Source organism: Haemaphysalis longicornis, unplaced genomic scaffold (genome assembly GCF_048455015.1).
Source record: "Haemaphysalis longicornis isolate Haplotype H1 unplaced genomic scaffold, Haemaphysalis longicornis Haplotype H1 scaffold_9, whole genome shotgun sequence".
In the NCBI taxonomy this organism is placed as follows: domain Eukaryota; kingdom Metazoa; phylum Arthropoda; class Arachnida; order Ixodida; family Ixodidae; genus Haemaphysalis; species Haemaphysalis longicornis.
In genome coordinates this window covers 93,183,760-93,195,992 of record NW_027526460.1, presented here as the reverse complement: position 1 = coordinate 93,195,992, position 12,233 = coordinate 93,183,760, and the positions used below count along the sequence as shown (strand labels likewise).

Sequence of the window (12,233 nt, the reverse complement as noted above, 5' to 3'; positions counted from 1 at the left end):
AAATGAACGAGATGACCCCCTATTTTTCCAGTTTCATTCTTCTCAAGGAGAAATTTTATATTCGTTGTCAAATTTTAATATCCATTGCCATATTGATGCACCATTGTACCACACCACCCTTTGTTGGATTTTTGTGCTCGAATTACTGCATTTTCCAGAAAAAATATGTAAACATTACTAACGAGTGCATGCGACCAAGTCTAACTATAGTTCTTTTGTTTCCAGGGATACCGTTCACATTCCTTGCCTCTTTAATTTACACTGGTGCAGCATGTACCCCACCATCTTTTCTTTCTTTCTTGGACTGCCATTTTCGCAATTGTTTGACTGAAAGATGTGGACATATAAAGACCTACGCTTGTAGAGATCTCAATCTCACATAAATTTCATTCATGAAATTATATATCAATAGTAGTCATCGAATCTAAAGCAGGCAGCGATATATAAATTTATAGTGCAAGCGTAAAAATACCTGAAAAATTTACCAACAATTCATAGCGCATTTATGTGCAGTTTTAACCGTACTTTGGCAGGAAACCGTTATTGAGATCAAACAAGTGCGTATCTCGAAAAGGTCCCTGGCCTTGGCGTGGAGAAAGGTGAAGAGATGAGTAGCAGGCGAACGATTTGGCTAGGGTCAGGATGAAGGCCAAAGTAATGGCACAGGCACCTATAAGGAGTAGTAGAAATAAACTAAGGGCTGAGGTACTGAAGGAATGGCAAAATGGTGACTGCGCAGATGATGGCACGAACTAATTTTTCTGTCCTCAAGATTTATAACGAGCGCCCAGGAAGCGCAATGCCCTTCGAAAAATACGCTCTCTTGTGGTAAGATTTGGTACCTAAAGAACAGTACATCAAATAGGATATTGGAGTGATATGTATGAACGAGGAAATACCTCCGGCCGCTTTTGTATAATAACAAATAGTCGATTTTGCTTGCACGAGTCACTGTTGGGAAATTCATGAAGAAAACGTCGCCGCATATCTGCTCACTTCGTTGCAAATGTCGACGAAAGACGATAGTGGAACGGCGCCCCTGCGAAGTAAATGTCTTCCTTCTCTTTCCCTCTCACCTTATGATCCCTCTCTCCCATGTCGCTCCTCCCAAGATAACACGCTAGCTGTTTGCTAAAATCAGTTTTAATGTTACCGCGTTCCCCTCCTCCTCTCCTCACCAAATGGATCGATGCCAGCGCGGCCGTACGTTCGAGACGCGCGTGAATCGAAGCACCTACTCCCGCCACGTCCGTTCAAAGCAGAACGCTAAAACTGTCTAGTGGAACCTTTCGTTACTGTTGCCATTGGATTTTTAAAATGCCTCTAGGAAAGCTGCGGGCAACAGCTTTTGTATTTTTCTCGACGTATCCTGCATTAAATCAACCACCCCTGCATTTGTAATAAAGATATCACTGAGAATACCACTTATGTATTGATGTCTTGCCAAAATAAGCATACTATTTTGTTCTAGCTCAACAATGTTGACAAGTATGAACATTGACATCGGACTTAGCCATTTTGTTTGGCTGTGGGTATATAAACTGATAGTGCAGCACCTGTTTAACTTTGGATGGGGAGGCTGAATCGAGGTAAAAACAAAGACAGACGGACATAGACAGGCAAAAATTTTCACGTTCAAGTAGCCTATCGTCTTTAAAAATACAAAGGCGTGACTGTTCTCTCAACCGAAATACAGGCATGCTTATTGAAAAAGCTACAGGACTAGCCACACTGACTACGTCAGATTTTTTTCTAGTTGCAATTGCATTGTCACACAGCACAACAGAATTTTATATATTTAGTGAAGCCTAGAGCCTTACTGCTTTTATATTACCCATTATAAACAGGAGCAGTGGGAGGTCAATGGGAGAGACCTTGGTCCTGCAGTGGACCTGAGTGGGCTGGTGATGATTCGGCTTACTTTATAAATTGTCATTCCCGTAGCGTATAAAACCAGCCTTAAATCAATTTGAGCAACGGGGTTTTGATCTCCCACACACACAGTGTAAAAATTACTTTCAGCTGTACAAAATATTCTGTGACCACATTTCTCCACACAGCTGACCGTCGACTGCTGTGTTTTGTAAACTGTTACGAACCTGCAATTTTTCTACGGTCTTGATACTGCAACTATAAACTAGAAGCCATTCTTACGTGCGCGCTCCCGGACAGCTGTCGGCTCTAGCGAGTAAACATTCCCCCAGACCGAGACATTGGGAATGAATGTTATTATTTGCCCAGAAAAGACACGTGGCGTAAAATTTATACCCGGGAACTGTTGTTTTAAGAGTCATCGCCCAAGGTCGGTTTACCGAGAAACAGGCTTCCGTAAGGGGTGACGAACGCCCGGAGCATTTTTTTCACCCGGGGTCTTTTCTAAGCTACCATAACTTTTTTGCTTCAGGTTTTTGTCTAATAAATTAGTAATACCTGTAGTAGGCATGTAGAAAATGTCAACCTGGAGCATGGTTCCAAAAAAGTAGTCTAAGGTAGAAAGGTACGCCACATTGACATTGTACGAAACATATCCGTAATTACGTAATATGCAAGTATGTCCAAGAACAAAGAGCATTGGAGCCTTAATTTATTAGCCCAAAATAAAGCCGTCATCGCCAGCATTCGGCACAGCAACTTCATTTGCACTAGAATAACAGTGCGGATTAACTACAAAAGGCGAGCTTGTAATACGTACCATCATCTCTTTCCCACCAGGGATTTTCTCCTAAAAAGAACAAAAAAAATGGCTCATTTGTTTATTCCGCAGTCACGTATGCGCGTTGAGAAACAAATTAAATTGTACCAAATAACACAAAAATATCAAGAAGCGCGAATACATGCACAAATTGTGGGTGATGTTAGGTGCAACCTACCAGTAAGCGATTTTGTTGGCTCCTCATACCATGGTGTTCCTATAAGAAAACGTTTCAAAAAAACACATGAGGGCTGGCCAAAATTTATATTGAAAGTTATGTGAACACAGTAGGCGCTCCATGGGAACACGTAAAAGTGGGGAACAGGACCTGCAGTGTAAGCAATTCTGTGCTGCCACCATCATAGAATGGTAGCGCCTTTTCGCCAATTATCTTGTTTCCAATTAGCATCGCAGCAGGACGGCAGCGATTTTGAGGCTTTCGTAGAGAGCTATGGCCTCATAAATAGAAAGGCTAGCGCAAAGGAACTGTTAAGCTGCGTAGATAGCATTGTAGGCTTTCGATTGCCTTGCAATGCGAAATACGTTCTAGCAATCATTACCAGGCCTTCCCCAGGCACCTTTGGGGAATTTATACTCGATGATGAAGGTGGGTGGAGTGTGGTTGATTAGGAGAATTCTCTGTGAAAGATTTTCTGAAAAGAGACGGCTGTATACAGTTACCTGTAGTGTTTTTACGACTTGGAGATGTCTGATGTTCCCGCAGTAGACACCATTGCTTTTGTTTTATTTCTAGCAAAGCAGTTTCTCGAGATAGCTAGAAATTTTGTACACAAACTGGCTCCTTTGTAACAATATTGCCGTGTGAATGAGGGATTAACAGTCGAGTGTGTAGGAGCGAAGCAAGATATGTTTTAATAATAGATTGATTCGGCAACCATATGGCAGGTTTATCAAAAAATTACACCATCTCCCCGAAGGGAACTATGTGGTGATGCAAAGCAGAATTGTTGGCGTCCATTCAGCTCATCGGACGGTGCAGCGTGTTTCAACCGAAGCAGCAACTGAGGAAGCGGCGCGCGGACTGGGCTTATTATATAGAGCAGATGGAGTGGAGAAGAGGAGATGAGAGAGGAGACGCGCATGCGCACTTATCGCGCAGCTGGCGTGTTGCCGTTAGGTTGAGTGATGTGGTGTTCAGTAGCGCCAGAGGGAATTCCACGTCCGGGTCCACACCGGTGGCAAAGGCACGCAAGTACTGATGTTTTACTGTGAATAGGCGGTAGTGCTCGAGGCGCCGAAACTCGTCCATCCTGTTCTTGTCGATGTTGTCTCCGTGGTAGAATCGGTAGTCTCCGTCAGCGTTGGTGAGGTAAAGGTTGTTGACGTTGGTGCACCGGCTTAGAGCAACGTACACGCTCTCGTCTTCGCAGCTTTGTCTTCTTCTTCAGCGGTTCCCCTACGGGAAGATGACGACGGTGGTTGAACGCGAAGCTATCTCGTGATGAATTCTTCAGTTGGCAAATCCCTAGGGCCATCCTGCCAAAATCATCACCAGAAGCGCTGCGAACGGGGCGAGAGCAACGTACATGCCCTTCTCTTCGCAGCTTTGTCTTCTTATCGTTCTTCGTCTTCAGCGGTTCCCCTACGGGAAGATGACGACGGTGGTTGGCCAGTCCCTAGGGGCATCCTGCCACAGCCATCATCAGAGGCGCTGCGGACGGGGCACGGACGCGGGACATCCCCCCGAGCAAGAGACGCTAACATCCTCCTCTAAAGTTTTCAGCTCGTCGTTTCTATTGACGTTCAGCTTCGCGTGCCTTCGTTGTATCATTAGCTTCTTGACGTAGTTTGAATGAATCAAGGACATAAGGCGCGTTCGTAGCACTTGCTCCTGTCGATCGCACATTTCTCTTCACTCTACTTCGGCACTGTGGGACAGGGGAAACAATGATGGAATGGCTCGAGACGCGTTACGCAGACATCACAACAAGTGTGATGTTGGGGGGAGCACTCGGACCATCCATAGAGGTCAGCAGGTTGGTCCGTCAGGGATGTCCAATGTCACCTGTCTTGTTCGCGCTCTATCTGGAACCGCTCTGTCGAATGATCGCTACTTCTAATTCGATGAGAGGACTGGTCCTCGGGAATGAACAACTCCGCGTGCTAGCGTATGCGGACGACATCGCCGTCGTCTGCACATCACGAACCCAGATGAGCGGGGTGGTGGAGCTCGCACGTCGCTTCTGCCGCTTCTCTGGAGCGGAGCTAAACCTCTCAAAGTCGGAGGGCTATTGGCTGGGTGAATGGGAACTCAAGCCCCCCAGCTTCTGCGGCGCCCACTGGAAGGATACAATACACCGCTACCTGGGCGTGAACATGGCCATAGGGGAAGCCAACGCAGCCAGATGGTGACCTAGGGTAACGGCAGCGGAGGCCAAGTTGCAACCATGGAGAACACGCCACATCGCCTTGGTCGCCAGAGCACACATCTGCAACGTCGTAGTGTACCCCGCTACCCTATACTCGGCGCGAGTCACCTCCATCGACCAGAAATTGGTGAACCAATTGCACCGACAGTGGGCGGTATTCGTCTGGCGCTCCTCGTACAAGCCTGTGAGACGCACAAATCTCTTTTGGGGACTTGATGCCGGTAGCCTGGGTCTGGTCCACGTGGAGATTAAGCTGACAGTCCAACGTTTTCTATATTTCCGAGACCAGTCCGACCCTTTTCTCCGTGGAGCACTCCAGTCCATCGGCTTTGCCCACATATCAAAGTGGCTGGTCACAACTGTCCAACTGCACCATGGCGCGCGAGCTGCCCCTTTCTCTAGAGAAATCGTTGGCGCCATCACCCTACTGGAACAGCAATTCTCATGGGACTATCTTCTAGCAGTTAAGCCCCGTCGGCTATACCGCGACCTTCTCGCAAAGCTCCTTGCCCCACCCCTGTACCGACAACCACCAGTGGAGGCGCTAAGCGGGGCGTACTAAAGCGAATCATGTGCCTGCCGATTCCGACTGGGACGAAAAACTTTTTCTGCCGTTTCCTCTTCGGTGTGCTACCGGTGGGATCACGACAGGAAGAACGTGGCTTCTTTCTGCAACGCGGTGCGGGCTGCTTCCTGTGCGGGAGGCTGGAGACGGCGGAGCACGTGTTCCTAGAATGCAACACCGCACGTTATTTCTGGGATGAGGTACAAGGTTTTCTGGGCGTCCACTGGGACATTGACTGGGCAGGTCTCCATTACCTGGACGTTCCGACAGAACACTCGGAGCTGTGCGAATGCGTCATTACACTGGGCCTACACTCGCTATGGCGTGCGCGAGTGGATGCGGTGGAGTGTACTCCCACCCCGAAGCCAGTGTGGAGGCATTTCGTCCAGAAGATGGAGTGGACCATCAGTGCGCTCGGGGCACCCGACTCAGACTCAGAACTAGGACAGGCCCTTGCGCGCTGCTGCCGTGCGAAGGTAGCCTTTAAATCAAAGGAGCTGGAACGCTTTAAGTGGATATGAAGCCAGCAACGGGCCAGGTTGCAACGGAACACAACCCTTTTTTTTTCTACCCGTAAATGCGCTGTCTATATTGTTTGAGTGTGATTTCTCTTGAACAGAGTAACACGCCAGTCTGGAATGTGTCGTCAACAATGTAACAAAATGTAGCAGCATGTATAGTAGTGTGTCTTGCCCTGTACATTGCATATTTAATATGTAAATAAACCTGTTTTTGTTGAAAAAAAGTTCGGTTTTGTAGCGTAGTGGGAAAAGCACCGCGTACCTCCCGTTGCGGCCAGAGAGTCGTGGAATCGAAACCGGGCACCGCTAACAATTTCTTTATTTTTTTATAGTGTAGGGGGAGAGGTGCGGACAACGGACGGGTGCCGGACATAGCCCCGAGTAAGAAATGCTTTGCATCTAAAACTTAACTTTGTAACATCATTATTTGAAGTGAAATACTAGCACCGTTACCGTATGCGGTGCAAGGAAGGTGTCTGGAAAAAAGGAACAACAAAGAAAAAGGTGAATATGACATATATAAAAGTACCTTTCCTTTTCCTCGTTTTGCCTCCTGTTGAACTAGAAGTTGTTGACTTTTCTGGAGGGGCTGAAAAAAAAATTGAGCACCAAATAAACACGCTCGGTTGTTTTGAATAAACATGAGTAAGGTTTGTTTTAAGGAGAGCCAGAGCTGTTCACTGATTTTTGAGTGTCATGTTAGTGGCTAAAACATCAAAGGAGCTGGAACGCTTTAAGTGGATATGAAGCCAGCAACGGGCCAGGTTGCAACGGAACACAACCCCCTTTTTTTTCTACCCGTAAATGCGCTCTCTATATTGTTTGAGTGTGATTTCTCTTGAACAGAGTAACACGCCAGTCTGGAATGTGTCGTCAACAATGTAACAAAATGTAGCAGCATGCCCTGTACATTGCATATTTATTATGTAAATAAACCTGTTTTTGTTGAAAAAAAGTTCGGTTTTGTAGCGTAGTGGGAAAAGCGCCGCGTACCTCCCGTTGCGGCCAGAGAGTCGTTGAATCGAAACCGGGCACCGCTAAAACATGCACGGTATAAGTATATTATTTCTAAGGGATTTTACTATGTAAAGGCCTAATCTAAATCATGAATATCTTATGGTAGATGAACGTGATAGTGATGAGTAGGTATCGCTTCGTATCTTTCTCAACACGGAGAGCCACAAGTTACGGGCTATGAGTGATTGAGATTTTCAAACTGGCTTTAGGGAGTGAGGCGAGAATGCGTTTGTTCGTGCCCATTGGTTGGAGTTTTAAAAATAATAAAGAGCGAAGTACAATTCTTAATATGCATACGTCAGGGAAGTTTTGCCATATCAAAAGTTTCAACGCTGTTCATTTTAAAAATATATGTAGGACATAGCGCCACTCTCCTGCTCTGCTACAAAAGAGGTAGTGTAGAGGTTAATAGATATGAACACGTGCCGTGTGCGTGCGCTAATCGAAGTCTGCTCGTGGGTACTTTTCTGGATATTTTGTATGTGTTTCAAGTGTTCCCGGATTTGTGTTTATTGTTTGGATTGCGTGGTATGCTATCAGATAGAACTTGGAATATCGATGGCGATTATTTCGTTTAGTAGTAGAAGGCTACCTTAGGCAAAAGGTGCCAAATTAGAAATATAAAAGCGGAATAAATAAAAAATTAAAGGTGGATGGTGAATTGGGCCAAGTGGCGGTTTTTGAAAGAAAACTAGATTGTTTTCCTCTGGTGGTTCGTTTTCTCTCAACGATGTGAGAATGAATACGAGCGCGTTAAGCGTTATCACATTGTCAGCATAAAAGAGGCAAGCCCTCGGGCTCTGGGCCCAAGATACAGCCCTTTTTGGGCTAGATCGTTCGAATAGAAGGGATAAGATGGTAGTATTCCAATAGTGGAGTATGCTATACCCTGCACCCTGGCAGTGTAAAGAGAAATAGGTTTCTAGGAAGGTGGAACAATTGCCCCTGCCGGATTCCCCTCTGCTTAGATCCTTCACTGTACGGGCGTATTGGACAGAATAGCGGGTGTACGGTAACGCCAGCAATTTACAATAAGGAACACAAAAGCCATAGGGAGCGAATTTAGTTGTCTTCACTTGGTTGTCTAAACTATAGATACGAGCTCACGGTGAGCAAGGTTATATGGGAAATCCTCCTGATGCAGTTTTTCACTCAGTCCCAAAGGTATAAGACGACAGGCGTATACGTAACTCGCGCGTCGCTTCTGTCGTACCTGTGTCGCAGAACTCGCTTTATGTTATCCGTCCGTTCGTTGTCTCATTCCTATCGAGCTGCGGAAGATATACGACAAAGACGTACTGGTTCCGCCAGCGTGTACAGTAGAGTTTATACCATATAGATGTAGAATGCTACTAGCACGGGTGTGTGCGCTTGAAACTACGAATAAAGGAATGATTATCACCCAAGATGAAAAGGCACCTTTGGTCGGTGTGGTTTCTTCTGGTGACTCGGACGTGGTTAGTTCCTCCGGAGTGGCTGAAAACAGATGGCGGGGGAAATAGTTTTGCTTGGTAACGGCAAATAGAACATTAGGCTGAACAGGTACGTTTGGTCGTTGTTGTTTTGCCACCTGTTGACATACAGGTGGTTGATTTTACCGGTCCCATTGGTCCCATTGGTAATAATTTGGCTTTAAAATTTCAGCCTAAACATGACGCCACTCTTTTTGCCCAGAGTATTTTTAAATACCCCTAGCCCAATACAATGCAGAATACGTTAGTATGCTTGCGAAGTACTTTTAATTCTTTTATCCGGATCCGAAAGTAAGCGGAGTTTTTTTCTAATGGCTTTCGACATTCTTGTTCAAAGATAGAAACTATATAGGAATCATCTTTGAATGCGAGAGTCTATTAGAAATGCGAAATACCTTGACGTTATATAAATCTAATTATTCACTCTTCTATATCTACTCATGCCAAGATACGTAAGTGAACCTCAGTAAGAACTAGATTTTTTGTATTATATTAGGCTAGATACATCATAAAAATTCCTCCAAGAAAACTGAAGCACACTAAGAAACGTACGGAAGAGCGCATGATAACTGATATTATTGGTTTTAAACATACCCCAATTACCAACAAAGCTGAGCACACAGAAAACACGCGAAATTTATTTCCTTATGAAACAAAGCCACGGATGCGTGTCGAACACGCTCGTTGTAGTACGGGGAGATGTTAAACGCTTACGGAATCTGCCTAAGTATCATTGTGAAGTGTAAACAAAACCGTGGTTTTAAAGATTGGTTTGCGCTAAGACGGGTTACACTGCATGGCCAAGTGCATGAACGAGCGTCCTTTCAAAGTAGACACATGGTCCCTTAAACTAATCTAAAACATCTGCTGGTTTCTGCGATGCGCACGTGCCCGCACGCCATCGGTATCTTGTGTACCACATTATTTAGCAATAAACTAGTAAACATGTGTCTAACTGCGTAGTCGTGGTTACCCTAAAGTTTGCTCTCAAATTTGTGTTTAATCTCGGAACACAAACTACCTATTTTGCGTTTCCTTGAAAAAGCCGGTTTTATGTGTTCGCTGCCACTTTTTAGTCGTTGAGAGAGGACATGTACATACAGAATTACCGACACCTTGGAATGCCTTTTGCTCTTGCCTTCTTCCGTTCTTCGTTCATTTTATCGCTAAGCTGTTTAGTAGACTATCACACCAAATTCGCAGCACTTCAAACATTCTTAGGCGAAAACGACTAAAAGTTCGTCCTCTGGGGGAGTAACGGCCTTTGCCACAATCATTACTTCCTTTGGCGACTAAATGTAAGGGGACGAACGGTTATGCCGCCACCCCGTTGCTCCGTTCCGATACTCTCCAAGGACTAACTGCTGAAAGGAAGTCGCAGAACAAAAAAAAAAAAAAAAAAAAAACGGCACCAGCATAGATCGAACCACCGACTCCCGCAGCCATACACAAGGAACCCAACACGCTACCACTAGGCCACACCGCCGGACGGAAAGTGTTGCACATAATATTGAAGTGTACAGCGTGTAGTGGTGTGCACAACGCGGCAGATTTATTGCACCTGGTGTCTGAATTTGTATCTGTGAAAGCGAACGTGACTGGGATTTGGGATTAGCGTTTAGCGCTTCGGTAACTGTAGGGACTGTTCTGAGTTCGATTCTAAGTACAGCCTCAGAGTAAAGACAACCAAATCGTTGCTTAGTTGCGATAGGTGGCTGGGTGATAGGAGGGCTCATTTGTTTCCACACAAATTACCGCGAAATAAGTGTATTCTTAGCGTTCGTTACATATGTTAACGCCCCTTGGTATCGTATGTAAAGCGGTCGACTGTGTGAGTGTCATTATAGGGAGACAGACCATGTTTTGCTGCATCTGCGAAACCAAATTCGGTGTTGCGTAGCCTGAATTATTCAAGTTAGCGTTGCTAGACGGTCGGGACTGGGAAATGAAACCAGGTTTCAAAGCAGTTGCAGCATTCCCGCAGCTTTGGTGCACAAGGCAATTATATACCGAGTGTAAAAGATATCTTGGTGGCGCTTAGCTGCAGCGAGCATTAATAATTTCCAGTTGTCATTAGCAACTAATGCATTTTTCTCGTCTGTTAAACATACATATTCATTACACTTGGGGATCAACGTTTTCTATTGATTGTCAATAACATTTTTGTTACTGTTGACCTGCTTGAGATATTTCGTTGGTTGTTATTACATCGCGCGAATTGCATGCAACACAGCGTATCAACATAACCTCAGCGAGGAACGTTTGTCCATCGCGCTTCGCCGCTCCTTGCCATTACCCGCCGCTCTAAACCCTCGACGCTTTTCGTTTAATTAACATCGATATTTTCTCCTGTGGCACCATGTAAAGGACCCATTGACTGCAACGACTTTGGTTTTGGAAATCTAAAATTGTCCACATACATATGCGCGAAATGGCAACGACAACGCCATTACAGGGGATTAACGACGCAGCAAAGAGACTAAATGCATGCGCTTTGTCTTCCCATTACTCCTTATAGATTGGCGGGGACGAACAATTAGTCCCCATTAATGCACACCGCACACCCTCCCCTTGAAGATGAGCGGTTGCCCGCGAAGACTAACGGCTGTTTTTTTGTCTCTATTTCAGTCCTTTTTGCCTTAGAGGGAAGAGACACAAGCCCCCCGCAAACGCAAAACCATTGGACCGCGTGCCTCAACTGCTGAAGGAAAAAAAATTTAAACAATACTGACTCACAGCATGCAATCATTATGGCATGTTTAATGAGCCTACAATAATCATACGGTTGGCAGCCCTTGGCGAATGCAACCATCCCGCGTGATTAGGCTCAAACTTCAAGCGGACATCTACGAACTGCATCTTTTCGTCCACGGGTACCTACAAAGTGAAGTTTAGGCCTTTTCGTCCTAAAACACTGGCAGCTAGAATCTAGCATCGTTATCTTAAAAAAAACTGCGTCACCATAGAAACCGAAAACAAAGTATTAGCCCCCGTGTCTGAACACCTTGGGCTCTACACCATCCCAGGACAGCTCTCTGTCTAAACTACTTAGAAAAAATAGTACTGATTACAGGAGCCGCCGCATTTTTGTTATATACGCGTATTGTTTGCAAGGGTGTCTTATCACACAATTCACTGTGAGTGTTATTGTAGAAATGACCAACTCTACAAAGGACTCTACTCACACTCCAGAAATATTTCGGAACGCAACCTCCTCATTTGCTTGCGTGATGCCGTCGCTACACGCTGTGTGGAGGGTCATGTGATACGCCACAACTACTGTCAGCACGTTCAGCACGTTCGAAACCCTGCAACAAGCCCCCACTACCATCCGTGCTCCGAAACAATGGTCCCAAACAGAATGCCTTGTGTATGCGTTGTTGCAGTGAAAGGCACCGCCGGCTTCACCTCTTTTTTATTATAACTTCTCATACTGTATTTTCTTGGTTACTTTGATTAGGCAGCGTAAAACACCAATCTTTCTTCATTTTCTCTTTTTTTGTTGGCACTTGCAGCCTGCTTCACGGAATCACAGGATAGCGGTGGAAATGCGTTGGCTCAACGGTGCAGTAGCAA

The 12,233-nt window shown here is 45.4% G+C and overlaps 1 protein-coding gene across 1 annotated transcript in view; it reads right to left on the bottom strand.

Moving 5' to 3' along the window:
• The window catches only part of LOC144153310 (uncharacterized), a 212,228-nt gene that overhangs the window by 177,903 nt on the left and 22,092 nt on the right, over positions 1-12,233 (bottom strand). Inside the window, exons 11-14 of the mRNA XM_077684961.1 lie at positions 8,605-8,661; positions 6,698-6,757; positions 2,871-2,909; positions 2,693-2,722 (exon numbers count right to left, since the gene is read on the bottom strand). Coding sequence (XP_077541087.1) covers positions 2,693-2,722; positions 2,871-2,909; positions 6,698-6,757; positions 8,605-8,661 — 186 coding nt within the window. The remainder of the gene's footprint in view (positions 1-2,692; positions 2,723-2,870; positions 2,910-6,697; positions 6,758-8,604; positions 8,662-12,233) is intronic.